General features: G+C 43.4%; 1 protein-coding gene across 1 annotated transcript; it reads left to right on the top strand.

Annotated features, from left to right (window-relative positions):
* Positions 1–15,140: 15,140 nt before the first annotated feature.
* MPC1L (mitochondrial pyruvate carrier 1 like) lies at positions 15,141–15,887 on the top strand (the record flags this gene model as incomplete). Its single annotated transcript, XM_082609213.1, is given in 2 exon segments — positions 15,141–15,504; positions 15,507–15,887. Coding segments are annotated over 2 exon segments (486 nt in total). The 3' UTR covers positions 15,629–15,887.
* Between the last annotated feature and the right edge of the window lie 2,295 nt (positions 15,888–18,182).

Raw genomic sequence — 18,182 nt, forward strand, 5'->3', positions numbered from 1 at the left:
GATACCGTTGACAGTTACAGTGTCTTCCACGGAGTGGAGGAAATTTTTGTCTTCTTTTTGCCTCTCGTTGGACTATAAATAGTGAAGCCGATAACTCCACAGGAAAGAAAAACTAATGGTCCTAAGATCACTCAAGTGTTCTCCTCCACCACTACCCCCTGCCAAGTTTATGAGGGTGAGGGCATTTTCAGCAACCTAGCCCGGAAACACTCTGACCCCCACGGAACCCAACAGGGCTTATGTCTGGGGAACAGGGATCTATAACACTGCAGAGCAGTTAAAATTCATTTTTCTTTCACAAGTTTCTTATATAAATATTGCCACAGAAGTTAGATTGTTATGATGAAATATGAAGTAAACCAGTGCCTTTGTAATTTAAAACTGATGAGACTAAGTTCTAGGAGAAGAAAAAAAATTAATAACATGACAGCACTAATCCTTACCGGGTAAATGGCATCAGCACCCTTCCATCTATGGTAGGCAGAAAGCAATTAATTAAAATAAATGTTCTGCCAAGATTATTATACCTGTTGCTGATGATTTGCTCTTAAATTAAGTCTAATTCATTCAGGAATATAAATCATGATGTCAAGATTTGTGTGAGAGGCAGGAAAGTCAGGCTCATGGCAGACTATTCCACTGACACTGAAAGAGAAAACCCAGTCACTTTATATCTAATCGGTGGACTATTCCAGGTTTATAAAATATCTGAGACTCTACATGTGATAGATGCTGCTTATGGCCTAATTCTGTTAATAGTAGAAAATTGATTTTTTACTTTCTTTGCCTGTCTTTTGTGAAGGAATGCTATCCTGAATCCATTTTCACTAGTACCAAATAATATGGAAGCCATAAACTTACTTTTTAATGGGTGATCAACCAACAATTTCCAAAACATGCAGTGGCATCAGGCCTTCCAACCTTGGCTTCAGGTAGGTTTCTTTCCAGCCTTTTCATGACAGAGTGACTATGCGGTGGTTTCCTGGAAAAATAAGGAGTTGTCAGAAAAAGGCATTAGTTAAGAAGCACTGTGACTGAAATAAAGATGAATTCAGTTATCCGATTCACCACTTATTAGCTGAACAATCTTGGGCAAATCCCTTAATCCTCTCTGAATCAAAGTTTTTCATCTATATAATGGGGATGGTAATACTCCAGGTTTGTGAAAGTCAGCATTCAGTGGGATAACATGCTCAAAGGTTTGTGAATGCTTAATATAAACTATAATAATAGTACCAAATTCAAGGAACTCTGCTTGGGCCCATCATTGTACCACTGATATGTACTGGCTAGTTTCTTGGTTGCAAATAATAGGAACAAACTTTGGTTAGTAAATTATGTCCGTTGTCCTACTCTCGTGACCTTTTACTGGACCCAGATGCAGTTCAGGAGTGCATTTCGCATTTAGTTGTCCTGTCTCCTTAGTCTCAGTTCCCCGACCAGGGATTGGACCAGGGATTGAACCCGGGGCCCCAGCAAGTGAAAGTGCCGACTCCTAACCACTGGACCACTGCTTCACTTTTGAAAAAGTAATGGCCAGTGATTTTACAGAATGTCTCTCTGTAAAATTGTTGGTTTGATATTTGCTCATGATGTCAGGAGGCACATGATCTCAATGTCTAATCTTTGGTGACATTAACTTTTTTTAAAACTCTAATCCAAGAAATAAGAGAAAATTTAAATCTACATATTGAAATGGCCCACCATGTACTTCAGGAAATTGACATTAATCTATCAACTCTGAGTCCTATCTGATTAAAATTTTAGACTTTTAAGACAAAAGATCTTCAGGGCTTCCAGGCACAAGGTCAAATTACTTATATGAATAAGAAAATTTGCCTAGCATCAGACTTCTCATGTGTAATATGCAAAATACTACGAGGGTGGAACAGCATTTTCAAGAAACCCAAGGAAAGAACATACAAGCCCAGAATGTTATATCTCAAACCATGGCTATAGAAACCAAGTTTCAATTTTGAACCACTCTTAAAAGACACAAAAATAGACAAATGAAAAGACATCTTTCTGAATAGAAAAACGTGTATCAGTCGGTGTGCTCTAGAGAATGTATGAAAAATACACATACATACACATATATACATGCACATTTATTTTAAGGAGCTAGTTCATGTGATTGTGGGCACAGGCCAGCAGGCTGAAAACTCAAGCCTGTATTTCTATGCTAGACTTGAGGCAGAATTCCTTTTTATAAGAACAGTCATATTGGCCTAAGGGCCCACCCTTAGCTTAGTACTGGGCCCACTCCAGTATGACCTCATCTTAACTAATTACATCTGCAACGACCCTATTTCCAAATGAGGTCACATTGTGTGGTACCAGGGGTTAGAACTTCAACATATCTTTTTGGTGGACAAAATTCAACCCACAACAACATCATAAAAATATCAGTTCTTCCTAAGTTAATTAACAAACTTAATCTGATCCTAATGAAAATAAAAATGTTTTTATGGAGCTAGACAGGTTGATCCTAAAGTTTATATATGAAAAACTAAGAGAACAGTGAAAAGGAAAAGTTAACAAGGGTGAACTAGCTCTACCGGATATTAAAACATAAAGCCTCTGATTAAAACAGTATGGTTTATGCTAACGCATATATATGGAATCTAAAAAAAACAAAAGGTACTGATGAACCTAGTTGCAGGGCAAGAATAAAGAGGTAGACACAGAAAATGGACTTGAGGAAATGGGATGGGAGGGCGAAGCTGGGGCAAAGTGAGAGGAGCATCAACATATATACACTACTGAATGTAAAATAGTTGGCTGGTGGGAAGCAGCAGCATAGCACAGGGAGATTGGCTAGGTGCTTTGCGATGACCTACGGGGGTGGGATAGGGAGGATGGGAGGGAGGCTCAAGAGGAAGGGGATATGGGGACATGTGTAAGCATATGGCTGATTCGCTTTGTTGTGCAACAGAAACACAGTATTGTGAAGCAATTATACTCCAATAAAGATCTATTAAAAAAAATAAAAAATAGGGCTTCCCTGGTGGCGCAGTGGTTGAGAGTCCGCCTGCCGATGCAGGGGACACGGGTTCGTGCCCCGGTCCGGGAGGATCCCACATGCCGCGGAGCGGCTGGGCCCGTGAGCCATGGCCGCTGAGCCTGCGCGTCCGGAGCCTGTGCTCCGCAACGGGAGAGGCCGCAACAGTGAGAGGCCCGCGTACCGCAAAATGAATGAATGAATGAATGAATGAATGAATGAATGAATGAATAAATAAAATAAAATAAAATGTTCCACTAAAAAAAAACAGTATGGTATTGATGCACTGATAGACAAACCAATGGAATAGAACAGAAAGTCTAGAAATAGACTGAAGTACATACAGAAATTTAGTATATGGTAGAAGTGGCATCTCAAATCACTGGGCAAAGGTGAACTTTTGAATAAATGTTGGGGCGACAGGATACCCATTTGGGAAAAGATAAAACTAGATCCCTATCTCCCAGCACACGCAAGAACAAACTCCAAACGGGTGAGAGATCTAGATTTTAAAGAGAGAGAAAGAAACCATACAAGTATTGGAAGAAAACAGGGTGAATTACTTCAATGGCCCAAGTGTAGGGAACAGCTTTCCCAACTTGACTCAAAACCCAGATGCAATGAAAGAAAAGGTTGATAAATTTGACTATCTAAAAATATAATTTTTTTTCTAATTTTACTGAGGTATATTTTAGATATCATATAACATACCTATTTCAAGTGTACAATTCAATGATGTTTCAGTAAATTTACCAAGCTGTGCGACACTGCCACAAATCAGTTTAGAACCTTCTCATCACCCAAGATCCCTCATGCACATTTACTGTTGATCCCATTTTGCACTCTGATCCCGAGCCAGGCAACCACTAATCTACTTTCTGTCTCTATATATCTGCCTTTTCTGGATATTTTATATAAACGACATCATATAGCATGTGGTATCCTGTGTCTGGCTTCTTTCACTGGGCATCAGGTTTTGAAGTTCATTTATGTCACAGCATGTATCCATAGTTCCTTCCTTTTTATCGCTGAACAGTATCCCAGTAATGGACAGACCACATTTTAAATGTCCGTTCACAGTGTGAGGCTATTATGAGTAATGCTGCTAAAAACACCACAAAAGAAGAAAATATTTGCAACATACCTCACAGATAAAGTACTAATATTTCTAATATAGAGAGAACTTTCAAAATGAGAGGGGAGAAAAGTCCAAAATTCCCATATAGAAACAAGCCAAAGACATGAATTGACAATTCACCTAAAAGGATAGTAAAATGGCCCTTAAGCATGTGAAAAGATACTCAAATTCACTCATAGTAAGAGTGCAAATTAAAACTACACTGAGAACATCAACTAGGATGGCTGCGATCAAAAAGAGAACAAGCGTTACTGAGGCTGCGGAGACACTGGAACCCTTGTACACTGCTGGTGGGAATGTAAGACGTTGAAGCCACTCTGGAAAAACAGTCTGACAGTTTTTCAAAAGACTAAACATGGAGTTACCATATAACCCAGTCATTCCACTCCTAGGGATCTACCCAAGAGAAGTGAAAACATACAACCACATAAAACAACCCAATCAAAAAATGGGCAGAAGAGCTTAATAGACATTTCTCCAAAGAAGACATACAGATGGCCAGTAGGCACATGAAAAGATGCTCGACATCACTAATTATTAGAGAAATGCAAATCAAAACTACAATAAGGCACTACCTCACACCAGTCAGAATGGCCATCATTAAAAAGACTACAAATAACAAATGCTGGAGAGGGTGTGGAGAAAAGGGAACCCCCTTCTACACCGTTGGTGGGAATGTAAGTTGGTGCAGCCACTATGGAGAACAGTATGGAGGTTCCCCAGAAGAGTAAACACAGAATCACCATATGATCCAGCAATCCCACTCCTGGGCATATACCCGGACAAAACTATAATTCAAAAAGATACATGCACCCCTATGTTCACAGCAGCGCTATTCACAACAGTCAAGACATGGAAACAACCTAAATGTCCAATGACAGACGAATGGATAAAGAAGATGTGGTACATATATACAGTGGACTACTACTCAAAAAAGGAATGAAACAATGCCATTTGCAGCAACATGGATGCAACTAGAGATTACCATATTAAATGAAGTCAAAAAGAGAAAGACAAATAATATATGGTATCACTTATATGTGAAATCTAAAATATGGCACAAATGAACTTATCTACAAGACAGAAACAGACTCACAGACATAAGAGAACAGACTTGTGGTTGCCAAGGGGCGGGGAGGGGAGGGAAGGACTGGGAGTTTGGGGTTAGCAGATGCAGACTATTATATATGGGATGGCTAAACAAGGGCCTACTGTACAGCACAGGGAACTATATTCAATACCCTGTGATAAACCATAATGGAAAAGGATATAAACAAAGAATGTCTACATGTGTATAACTGAGACACTTGGATGTACAGCAGCGATGGGCACAACATTGTAAATCAACTATACTTCAATTAAAAAAACAAACAAAAAAAACAAAAACCTTGTACACAGATGTTCACAGCAGCACTATTCACAATAGCCAAAAAGCGGAAACAACCCAAATATCCATCAACTGATGAATGGATGAACACAATGTGGTCTCTCCACTTTGTAGAAGAGTGTTCTGCCATAAAAAGGAATGAGGTACTGACACACACACTACCACATGGACGAACCTTGAAAACATAATGCTAAATGAAAGAAGCCAGACCTAAATGTCACATATATGAAATGTCTAGAATAGGCAACTCCTTAGAGTCAGGAAGGAGTTGAGAGGTTGCCAGGGACTTTGGGGAGGGGACAATGAGGAGGGACCACTAATGGGTACGGGTTTGTTTTTGGGGCGATGAAAATGTTCTAAAATTGATTACCGTGATGATGGCACAGATCTGTGAAAACACTAAAAACCACTGTACATTTCAAATGGGTGAATTGTACGGTATGTGAATTGTACCTCAATACAGCTGTTATTAAAAAAAACTAGTGAGATACTATTTCTCATCTATGAGGTTAGCAAACATTCTAAAGCTTGACAATATACTGTTGACAAGGCTGTGCGGTAACAGACACTCTTAAACATTGTGAGAATGCAAAATGGAAGGTGAATTTGTCAATACCTGGCAAAACTACATTTGTATTTACCCTTTGACCCAGCAGTACCATTTCTAGGGCCTTCCTCTTAAAATACACCAGTAACAACAAGAAAATACAGACACAAGGATATTCTGCATTATCCGTACTCACAAAATAGTAGAAACTACCCAAGTGTCCAAATCAAGGCTACTGGCTAAATAAATGATGATACACCCACACAGTGGAGTACTACATAGCTGTAGAAAAAAGAATGTGGAAGATCTGTGTGAGGTGATGTGGGGTGGTTTCCAGGATATACTGTGAAGTGAAAAAGAATTTAAACAGTCTGTTCCCATTTGTGTAAGAAAGGGAAATAAGTAAATATGCACGTATCTCCTCACTTTTGCAAAAGGAAACACAGGAAGGATGAACCAGACAACAATGTAGTTAGTTACCTATAAGTTTGGAGATGGCGGTGGACAGCATAGAATAAATTGGAGAGAAGACAGCCCTTGCAGGGTGTATCTTTTTGTGGAGTTTAATGCTGAAAGGTCAGAGGAGACAGCTTCAAGGGGCTCCCACTGTCCAAACATGGGCTGATTAGGGCATCAAATTAAGGGGACAGTAAAGGATTATAACCCACTGAATAAAGTAGGAATCCATGAGACCACCTTAATAATAAATAGGTTAGTATATAAAAAGGGGGAGAAGGGGGAATTCCCTGGCGGTCCAGTGGTTAGGACTCGGCACTTTCACTGTCAAGGGCCCGGGTTTGGTCCCTGGTCGGGGAAGGGAGGGTCTTCCTTATAGTAATGCTGACGGATATATATGGAAGGGCTGGTGGAACTGGAAAATCACCACTCTGCATCCATCATAGTAAATATTGATTTGGAGAAGATGGATGCTGAATCTATTATGGGAGAGAAAGTCTGACAAGGAGCAGGATATTTACATAGTCTTCAAGTAATTACCTACTGAGCGTTTATTAGCTGCAAGGGGCAGTCGTATCTCTGCAGTGGAGAAACTGGACAATGCCTGACTAGGTAATGAAAATGGACATTACCAGTGAGGGGCAGACAGACACGTGCTTCTGGATGTGATACTCTGAGAAGGACACAGATCACTTTGACAGTATTTTGGCTGAGATGTGACTCTGTGCGGAAACATCAGGCAGGCCCCAACTGAGAAACAGTCTATAAAATAACTGGTCTGTGCTCTTCAAAAATGTCCATGGTATGAAAACCAGAGAAAGGCTGAGGACCTGTTCCAGATGAAAGGGGACTACTAAATGCCCTGCGTGGGTCCTGTACTGAAGAGAAAAAATGCAATAATGGACATTTTGGGGACCACTGACAAAACTGAAATGTGCACTATAATTACATAAAATATTGTATACAACATTTCATCAATGATAACTATACTGTGGTTACATCAGAGAATGTCTTTGTTCTTAGGAAATACACAGTGAAGTATTAAGGAGTAAAGCAAAATGATGTTTGCAACCTACTCTCAAATGGTTCAGATAAAAAGTAATGTGTGTTTGGATTATATACATATATTACATAGATGGATACACACACACATACACATATACACATGCATATCTATAAAGAGAACAATAAAACGAACATGGCAAAGTTTCAACTTGGCTGCAGTGGCTGGTACTGTGTCAACCCGGTTGAGCCGGACCGTGGTTCCTGGAATCGCCTTCCCCGCGCGATTCCAGGGAAGAGCTGGCTCAGACATCACTGCAAGAGGTTTGCAGCAGAAGGAAACTGACTCTCAGAAGGCGGCGGGGTTAAACGCAGTGGAAGGCAGGCAGGCACAGAGGTGCTGGTGGACTCCAGCTTGTTCTCTTCTCCTCTTTTCCGTGGCCAGCGCGTCCCCCTGACTGCGGGGCTGACCCCAGCGCCTCTCCCCAGGCCCAGCACTAGACTCCTGGTCAGCCCCCCTTCAGGGCCCAGGCCCCGCTTTGGCTCCTCGCACTGACCGGCTGTCGACTCTTCCTCCCTCCACCTCCCCCATAACTTCCCCAGCTCCGTCCCGTCTATTCATCGCAACAAATCCCTTCTCACGCAGCGGCCGGCCCTGGCCCTGCTTCCCGGATAGAACTCTGACCTTGGTGGATCTCAGGAAAGGGTATATGAGAATTCTCTGCATTCTTGCAACTTTTTTGTAAGCGTGAAACACTTTCAAAACAAAGTTTTAAAACATCAAAATTTTCTAAGATTTAAAATACTTGATGATTCTTTCAGTAAAAGGTTAACAAAAGGTTTTTTCATTTCCGGTGCCAAGACTACGTGTGAGGAGTAGGCACTGACCTATTTCCGGTGACAGGACGCTGCGAATGAGGCCCTGGCAGGGGCGGGGGAGGAAGGCCTGCAGCCTTCTGCTTCTTTCACCACTGCCCTGATCTGAGGACACGAGAATAAGGTAGACATGAAACAGAAGATGCGGAGGAAGCCACGGTCCACTGGGGGCCGGACCCAATGATCCCCTCCTGCCACTCAATTGCACGGAGGGACCCAGACCAGGCCAGGACACAGGGGGCGTTTTATAGCTAGAGAAGCTGAGGTATGACACCCTTAATTGACGTTCTCTTAGCTACTGGAAGACGCTGCATAACCACGCAGGCTTCAGCCACTGTATTCACACGTTGGGGGGGAAAACGGCATAAGAAGGCAAAAGATTAGAATCAGGGCCACAGATGGCTCTAAAATTACTTTTTGCAGTTACTGAAAATAGCAGAGCCAATATATCCGCCTACTTTTTTAAAAAAAATATTTATTTATTTATGGCTGTGTTGGGTCTTCGTTTCTGTGCGAGGGCTCTCTCTAGTTGCGGCAAGCGGGGGGCCACTCTTCATCACGGTACGCGGGCCTCTCACTATCGCAGCCTCTCTTGCTGCGGAGCACAGGCTCCAGACGCGCAGGCTCAGTAATTGTGGCTCACGGGCCTGGTTGCTCCGCGGCATGTGAGATCCTCTCAGACCCAGGGCTCAAACCTGTGTCCCCTGCATTGGCAGGCAGATTCTCAACCACTGCGCCACCAGGGAAGCCCCCGCCTACTGTTTTATTCATCCAGCTTCTGTTGAGGCACTGTGCAATTCATTCCCTTTGGTACAATGTGAGAGCAAATATTCCAAGGAAATCAGCATAAGATGTGACCAAAAAAATTTTCATAAAATACCTAAATCCTAAATGTTCAGTTTTCATAGCCATAATTCAGGAATAGTCTTATGTTTTATAAATGTTAGCCAGCATTCCAGGGAAGCTCTAATGAAATACAATCTCTGACTTTTGTTTTAAACCACAAGACAGAAAATCATTAAAAAAATAAACTGCTGGGACTTCCCTGGTGGCGCGGTGGTTAAGAATCCTCCTGCTAATGCAGGGGACACAGGTTCCAGCCCTGGTCCGAGAAGATCCTACATGCCGCGGAGCAAAGCCTGTGCGCCACAACTACTGAGCCTGCGCTCTAGAGCCCGCAAGCCACAACTACTGAAGCCTGTGCGCCTAGAGCCCGTGCTCCGCAACGAGAAGCCACCTCAATGAGAAGCCCGCGCACCACAACGAAGAGTAGCCCCTGCTCGCCGCGACTAGAGAAAGCCCGCGCACAGCAATGAAGACCCAATGCAGCCGAAAATAAATAAATTAATTAAATGCTGTCATCATTACAGTAATTCTTTCCCCCCACCCCTTGGGCCGCACTGCAAGGCTTGTGGGATCTTAGTTCCCCAACCAGGGACTGAACCCGGGCCACGGCAGTGAAAGCGCCGAGTCCTAACCACTGGCCCACCAGGGAACTCCCATTACGGTAATTCTTGATTCAGGCAAGAATCATCAATGGATGCTAAAATATTTGATGAGGAAATGGATATTTACATAGTCTCAAAGTATCTCCCCACAAATTACTTATGAATTACAAAGGGGAAAATACTGACTTTACAGTGGAGAGACCTAGTGAGCATTACCTTGGTCTCACTAGTCACCAGAAGGCCACCTTCGTCTCACTAATGGCCATCAGGTGCCTGGTAAGGTGCCGCGCAGGGCACAGGATGTCACTTCTGCGGGGCTCCTGCCAAACATGAACTCCCTGCACATGGTCGTGAGGAAACATCAAGGGAACCCAAACTGAGGGACATTCTATCAAACCACTGGCCTGTACTCTTCTAAAGTGTCAAGGTCATGAATGCTGAGGAAAGGCGGAGGAACCGTTGTAGATTAGAGGAGACTACAGGGACATCACAAGTAAATGCAATGCGTGACCCCAGTCTGCATCCTGGACTAGAAACAGAAAATTGTTACACAGGACATTTATTGGGACAATTGGCAAAATGTGAATAAGGATTGTAGATTACAGTACTGTATCAATGGTAAACGCCTTGCTGTTGATGGGTGTATTGCGGTAACGTAAGAGAAAGTCCACGAGCGTCCGCATGCTTAGAAAAAAGACAGTGAAGTTCTGAAGTTCTTAGGGGCAAAGAAAACCATACAGCGAATGTGTCAGAATGTTAACAGTTGGTAAATCTCGGTGAAGGATATACATGAGTTCTTTTCACACTTCTTGCTTGTCATTCTTGTTTTAAACTATTTTAACTTTTCTGTGAATGTGAAATTATTTCAGAATAAGAAATTTAAAAGAAAATAAATTAAAATCAAAAGGTGTGCTCTCCATGGTCCACTGCCCTGGAACTCACTGAGCGGTCACGTGGGTCCGGACCCTTAACGTCCAACAAAATGTCATGAGACCTGTAAACCTGGAATCTTCGTTAGAAGAAAGTATGCGATGGCAAGTTTTCAGTAGACTGGGGAAAGGTGGGAATCTTAGTATTTGCCAGTCTTCTCCCAGCGTTTTCCTTTGAAAGATGACAGTGAACTTGCCCTCCATGTTCATGTCTCAAGGTGGAGCCACACAGTAGGCCCTGAGCTTTATGTTGGCACAGAGAGTAGAAATGATGGTAATGGTAAAGAAATACTATCAATAGTAATAATAAACCTTTAGCTGCTTAGTCTCATCTATTAAAATACAGTGAAATATACAGCAGCCTAATTTCCCTGTGGGGAAGGGTAACCCCAGGACAGCATTACTGATGTTCTCTAATCCTAAAACTGTTTTGTCACTATCTTTGCCAGGTAGGATTCTCTACAGCTTTGCCCATTCCTAGCCTTGTATCCTTCTCAAGTCTCCCCAAGTTCCATATAGTGTCTTACCCTCCACTTGGGCCATTCACTGCAACTGTAACAACCAACAAATATCTACCAGGCACAAACCTTACACAAAGACTATATTTAGCCAGGCATCTACCAGCCGGGAATCTACCAGGAAAGTCACTTAAATGTTGCCTGTACTGTTGTCTGTACCTCCATTTCTCTAGCTTTAAAATGCCCCTCTGAGGGCTTCCCTGGTGGCGCGGTGGTTGGGAGTCCGCCTGCCGATGCAGGGGACGCGGGTTCGTGCCCCGGTCCGGGAGGATCCCGCATGCCGCAGAGCGGCTGGGCCCGTGGGCCATGGCCGCTGAGCCTGCGCGTCCGGAGCCTGTGCTCCGCAACGGGGAGAGGCCGCGGCGGTGAGAGGCCCGCGTGCCGCCCAAAAAAAAAAAAAAAAAAAAAAGCCCCTCTGAACAGGCAGAGCTTGTCTTGTTCAATTTGGGCCAAATCCAGTCAGCACATTAGAAAGGCTTGTGGGGAGAAGGAATATTTCAGTCGGTGATACTTTCGCTGGCCTAAGGGAACTTACAACATAGTTGGAAAGACAGAAACACATCAGACGTTAAAGTGATTTGTGCAGAGGATTACGGTGAGAGAAGGGAATCTTAATCCTGGTCTACCATGAATTCACCGAGTCACCATGGCAAATGACACAATTCCTTAAAGCTTCCTGCCTTATTTGTAAACTGAGAGGGTTGGACTGGACGATAATAATGATAACAGGTAAAATTCACTGAGCACTTCTTATACACCAGGCCCTATATTAAGCACTGAACATGGACGAACACACTGAAACCTCACAATGCTGCTGTGAGGTAGGTACCACTATCATCCCTATTGTACAGACAATCCGTGAGATCCAATGTTCTACAGTCATGTGATTTCAAGTTAAAGAATATGGTAGACTGTAGCTTCCAAAGGTGGTCCAAACAATATTTCCCATCCCACATGCTCTTCTTAAAAAGTATGACTTTGAACATTCCTGCCTTACAGAGGTGGGTCTATGTCCGCTCTCATTGAGTTTGGGTGGGCTTTTGTCTGGAGAAAGTTATGTTATGGGACTTCCGAGGCTAGATCATAAAAGCCAATAAATACAGCTTATATTAGTTTTCTATTGCTGCACAACAGATTATCACAAACTTAGTGGCTTGAAAGAACACCCACGTATTAGCTCACACTCTGTAGGTCAGAATTCCGGGCACAGCATGGCTAGGTTCTCTGCTCAGGGTCTCAAAAGGCGTGCATGCTGTTGGAAGAATTCAGTTCTTTGTGGCTGTAGGACTGAGGTCTGCCTCTCCTTGCTGGCACTCAGCTAGGGCTGCCCTCAGCTCCTAGAGGCTGCCGAAATTCCCACGTGGCCCCTTTCACGCTCAAAGCCAGCTATAGAGAATCTCCCTCAGGTCAAATCCCTCTCACACTTTCAATCTCTGACTTTCTCCGTCTCTGACCTCCAGACCCACTCTCAAATGGCTCACGTGACAGAGAGAAGACACACAGAAGAGGAGGAGGCAATGTTACCATGGAGGCCAAGACTGGAGTACTGTGGCCACAAGCCAAGGAATGCTTGTAGTCACCAGAAGATGGAAGAGGCCGCCCCAAAAGGGAGCGTGACCCTGCTGAATTTTGGACTTTTAGTCTCCACAACTGTGAGAAAATAAACTTCTGTTGTCTTAAGCCAAAAACAAAAAACAAAACACCTGTGATTAGGTCACGTCCACTTAAGAGAATCTCCCTAGGTTAAGGTCAGCTGTTTTGGGAACTTAATTTTATCTGCAAATTCCCTTTTGTCATATAATCATGGGAGTGATATCTAATCACATTCATAGGTTCTGCCCACACTTGGGGGAGATTATGCAAGGGCAGGGGTCATTGGGCGTCATTTTAGAATTCTGCCTACCACATAGCTTCTGTTTCTCTTGTTACACTTGTTCTTAGGCACCATGCTGTGAGGAAGCACAAGCAGCTTTAATAGTCCCAGCTGAGTTCCCAGTCAACAACCAGTATCAATTTGCCAACCTTGTTAGTGAATCATTTTGAAAGTGGATATTCCAGTGTCAAGCTGAGCTGCCCCAGCTGGCCATGCATGGAGCAGATAAGTTGTCTCCATTGAGTCCCACCCAAATTGCAAATCCCTGAGTAAAATAAAGGATTGTTGTTGTTCTAAGCCACTATGTTTTGGGGTGATTTGTTACACAGCAATAGGTAATCAAAATCAAGGAACAACCTATGTGAGACGATCTACAAGTACTGATAGCTTCTTGTGGACAAGGAGTGGCAACTTACATTTCTTTTAGGACACTGGAGCATCTGGCAGGGTAGGCCTAAAATGTCATTCAATTCATGCTTGCTGATTTATTAATTCAAATGTATACTTAACTGACTCACACCAGTATACCAGTCATCGATATTTGGAAGCCCGGTGCTTTAAAAGGGTTATATGAAAATAATGCTGCTTTCCTTTTGAACAATGGCTATACCGTATATTTTAAAGCTATATTTGTAAAACATCTGGGATGTAAATGAACATAGATAATGAATGTATTAATTTTTAAAGGTATAATGGGCTTGTTTATAAATCACTACTTAAAGTATTAATATTTCAATGTATACTTAATTACTTTTCAACACATTACTTTTACTGGAAAAGGTAGAAAACACTGGGAAAAGAGTCATCAGTTTTGTCATTAAGAATTTTCATCAATGGATATTAACTATTAGGTGAAAGACTTATCCATACACTCTCATAAGAGGCTCCCCTTGGATTATCTGTTGATAATGTAGAGGAAAAGGTCATTTACAATGGAGAAATCTGGCAGACAACTCCTTAACCGAATGATCAAACTATCACCAATGATAGAACAAAGTGATATCACGTGCCTCCCATTGTGATGCACTAAGGACACAACCACACGTGTGTAGTATTCTTGCTAAAAAACATTTAACTTAAATTTAATTAAGAGAAAACAGACTAATCCAAATTAAGGACATTCTGAAAAAAACACTGACTTGTACTTTTCAAAAATATCAATGTTACAAAAGACAAAAAAACGCTGGGGAACTCTTCTAGATTAATGTAAAAGAAATGATAACTAAATGTGAATTTTTTTTTTTTTTTTTTTTTGCGGTACGCGGGCCTCTCACTGTTGTGGCCTCTCCCGTTGTGGAGCACAGGCTCCGGACGCGCAGGCTCAGCGGCCATGGCTGAAAAGCCGTAAAACTGTAACACTTAAATATGCACTGCATATTAGATGATAGTACTGTACTAAATGTTAGGTATCTAAGTGGATTATTGTACTGTGGTTTGTAGAATGTCCTTGTGGAGAGCCAGATGCTGAAATATTTAGAGGTGAAATCTCACTTCGCAAGTAATACTCGGGCAAGTTGTGCAAAGAAAATTCTGTACCTGGCTGAAGAATTTTGTATCAACATCTAGTCAACGCTGTCCACAGACTGGAGAGAACAGTTTCCCCCCTGTGTAGCTGAGAAGCAGTCAGCAGGACCCTCACCTCCCTGGGCGAGGAGCTCTGAGGCGGCCGCAGCACGACGGGGAGCGAAAGAGAATGCTGTGATCCACCTTCACTTAAAAGCACACGCATGCACACTTTACGGCAGTCACGCGAAGGCACGAGGGCGAGGCTGCGCCTCACGTTCCCAAAGACCGGCACGACAGCTGCACGTGCCATCTAGTGCACTTTACGGCAGAAACGTGAAGGCACGAGGGCGAGGCCGCGCCTCCGCCCCCAAAGCTACGCAGGACAGCGGCACGTGCTGTCTAGCGCGCTTTACGGCCGCCGCACGAAGGGGGAGGTTCCGGGCCGACGCAGGGTAATCAATGGTTCCGGGCTCTGCGCTCCACCTCGTTGTTGGTTGGCTGTTCATCCGTTGGCGCTCCCACGGCTCGGCGATCATGGCGGTAGTGGCGGCACTGTGGCGGAGGGCGGTGGAGATCGTGAAGACCAAGGAGTTCTGGGATTACGTGACCAGCACGCACTTCTGGGGTCCAGTGGCCAACTGGGGCCTCCCGCTGGCCGCCTTCAAAGACATGAGGGAGCCGCCGGACATCATCAGCGGCCGCATGACGACGGCGCTCATCTTCTGCTCGATGGTCTTCATGCGCTTCGCCTACCTAGTAAAGCCTCGCAACTTGCTGCTGATGGCGTGTCACGGCACCAACGTGGTGGCGCAGAGTATAAAGGGGAGCCCTATCTGATCTACCACTACGGCGGCGCCACGGCGGCCACAGCCGCTGCTGCCTCTGTTGCTTCTCCCGGCTCTACCGCCGCTACCCCGCTACCACCCCTGCAGCTGAAGACCCTGTGACTGACGGCGACTGCCTGGAGGTCACCGACTACGATCCGCTGACCCCAGAACATAATTGAGAGGGCCCTATCAAATCTTTGCAGCTTGCAAGCACTGAACTGTTCTTCCTAAAGATCAATAAAAAGTTTGGTTTTGACTCTGAAACAGTGCGAATCTGATTGAAACCTGCAGTTCTGTTAATAAAAAATGGCAAATAGCGCAGAACTGAAGCTGTTGAGTGTTGTTTATTTCGTGACAGGGAAATAAAATGGTTTTTAGAAGGTGAGGATGGATTGCCTAGTCTTCCTCTCCACGGGACCTGCAACTCGAGGGTTAGTTTATGTCGGGGAGGAAGGCTGAATGAAAGACACTTCAACTTAGCTAATTTATTGCTTTTTTTTTAAGCTCTCTTGAGAACATGCTTTTGTTACTTGTTTAGGGTGTCCGGGCCAGATAAGCCACAATGTCTGTACGCCAAAAAATTCCAAGGGCTACTTCTACTGAGGGAAATACTTCCAAGGGAGTTTAAATGAATTCAGTGAAATCCCGCTCAGACTTTTAAGGAGTACTTAGCAAGAGAACCTAGAATCTGTTGGTGACCGGGAGCAATGACAGAACCTTCAATGGAATCAGGATAAATAAACAACTCAGAGGTCAGTGGCTGTCAACCCTGAATTCTAGGTAAACAGAAAATAAAAACGACAAGATCATAATCCTTTCCTCCTTTCCTCATGCCTAAAAATGGGGGAACTGGCAGTTTGTAAAGGTGGTGAACCTATCACCCTGTGTTGCACTCTAGCTAGGGGTGAGGGTGAGGGTGAGTGGTCAACAGTATTAGCCCAGGGTATCCCCCCTAGGAATCCTATGGGTGCTAAAGGACTCTGCTTAAACCTGGGAGCATGAGGAGGGAAAAGAGAAGGCTGGGGCTTTGGGTGTAAGGCCATTACCTCTGCAGCAGAGGCTGCCCTCTAGGATTTGACCCCCAATCCCCCCTCCCTCTGGAGAATGCGGGAAGTTCCAGGGTGGTCTATTGGGGAACCCCAATGTATGTGATCAAAACTCCTACTTTTGTTAAAGATTTCAAGTGCAAAGATATTGAAAACAACTGAAATTTTCTGAAGACATCAGGTTTTGGACAAGACAGGCACAACTTTACCTTCTGTGGCATCTAAGCAGGAGTCCTCTTTGTAGGCAGTTTCTGCATTTCACATTCTGCATACAGGGGGAAAAACAAACTCTGGAAAGTGACAGTGTATGAATTATCTATTGCTGTGTAACAAATCACCCCCAAACTTAGCTTAAAACAACAAATATCTCACAATTTTGTAGGGCCAGGAACCTGGGAGGGGCCTAGTTGGGTGCTTCTGCCTTAGGGTCACTCAGCTGTCTGCTGGGGCTACAGTCTCTGAAGACTTGCTGGAGGATCCACTTCCAAGCTCACTCACACTGTTGTTTGCAGGAGGCTTCAGTTCCTTGTCATGTGGGCCATAGGGCTGCTCACAACATGGCTTCCCCCAGAGAAGGTGTTCCAAGAGAGAGAAAGCCCAAGATGGAAGCCATAGTCTTTTATAGCTTAATCTGGGAAGTGACACACCCATCACTTCAGCTGTGTTCTCTTGGTCACATGGACCAACCTTGGTACGCTGTGGGAGGACAACACAAGGGTGGGAATAGCAGGAGGCAGGGATCATTGGGGGCCATCTTGGAGACTGGCTACCACACGTGGCTCTGAAATAAAAACTCTCCTGCCTTCCTGAAACTCAGTAGAAAGTAATAAATCATGTAAGGTCATCGCCCACCTTCCCCAAGAGATGTCACAAAATGCTCAGTTTACAGTTTTGTGGTCATTACAAACATGCATATATTACAGAGGATGGGTTTGAGAAGCAGGAAAGAAGTCTCTGGAAGATAGGTGGTAGCTCATAATATTTTAGATAGTTCAGACTATCATATGATAAAAAGCAGTTCTGAAAGTTCTGAAATGAATCATAACCTTGTATCGAGATTTTTATTAAAATTTTAAAGGATTTTCCCCCTCTGCTCTTACATGAGTGGAAATTAATGCCTTTTTAGATTTGTTTTACAAAATGTATTTTGTAATTTGACTATTGTATTTCAGTAAAAGGCCACTGTCTGTTGAAGACATATCAGAGCAGGTACGTTTCTAATTAACCTGGTAAGGGGAAAATAGGTAATCCCTGCTGATAATTTCCTGTCACTCTACATTTATAATTTAGAGGGCAAAACGATTAGAGCAAATATCCAAAAGATTGCAACACCTCCATTCTAATGCAATGCTCCACTTACAGGATCTAATTTGTAGTATGCCCACCCAGCTAAGAGCTCTAACCCTTTGTTGCCTAGGATATTAGTGTTTAAAGCCATGTAAGTGATTAATACTTTAATAAAAACACACCCTTCAAATCATTAGGATAATAATCATTTCATAATCTCCCCAAACTCTCAAACATAATTCTTTCTGGTCTTGGCAATTTAACTTAAACTGTCTACAGGTCTCTACCACTACTTTATGAAGCCAAAAACATTTTCCAAATAGGCAGAGCTATTTTTTCAG

This window comes from Mesoplodon mirus (assembly GCF_964341445.2).
Source record: "Mesoplodon mirus genome assembly, chromosome: X".
Classification (NCBI taxonomy): Eukaryota; Metazoa; Chordata; class Mammalia; order Artiodactyla; family Ziphiidae; genus Mesoplodon; species Mesoplodon mirus.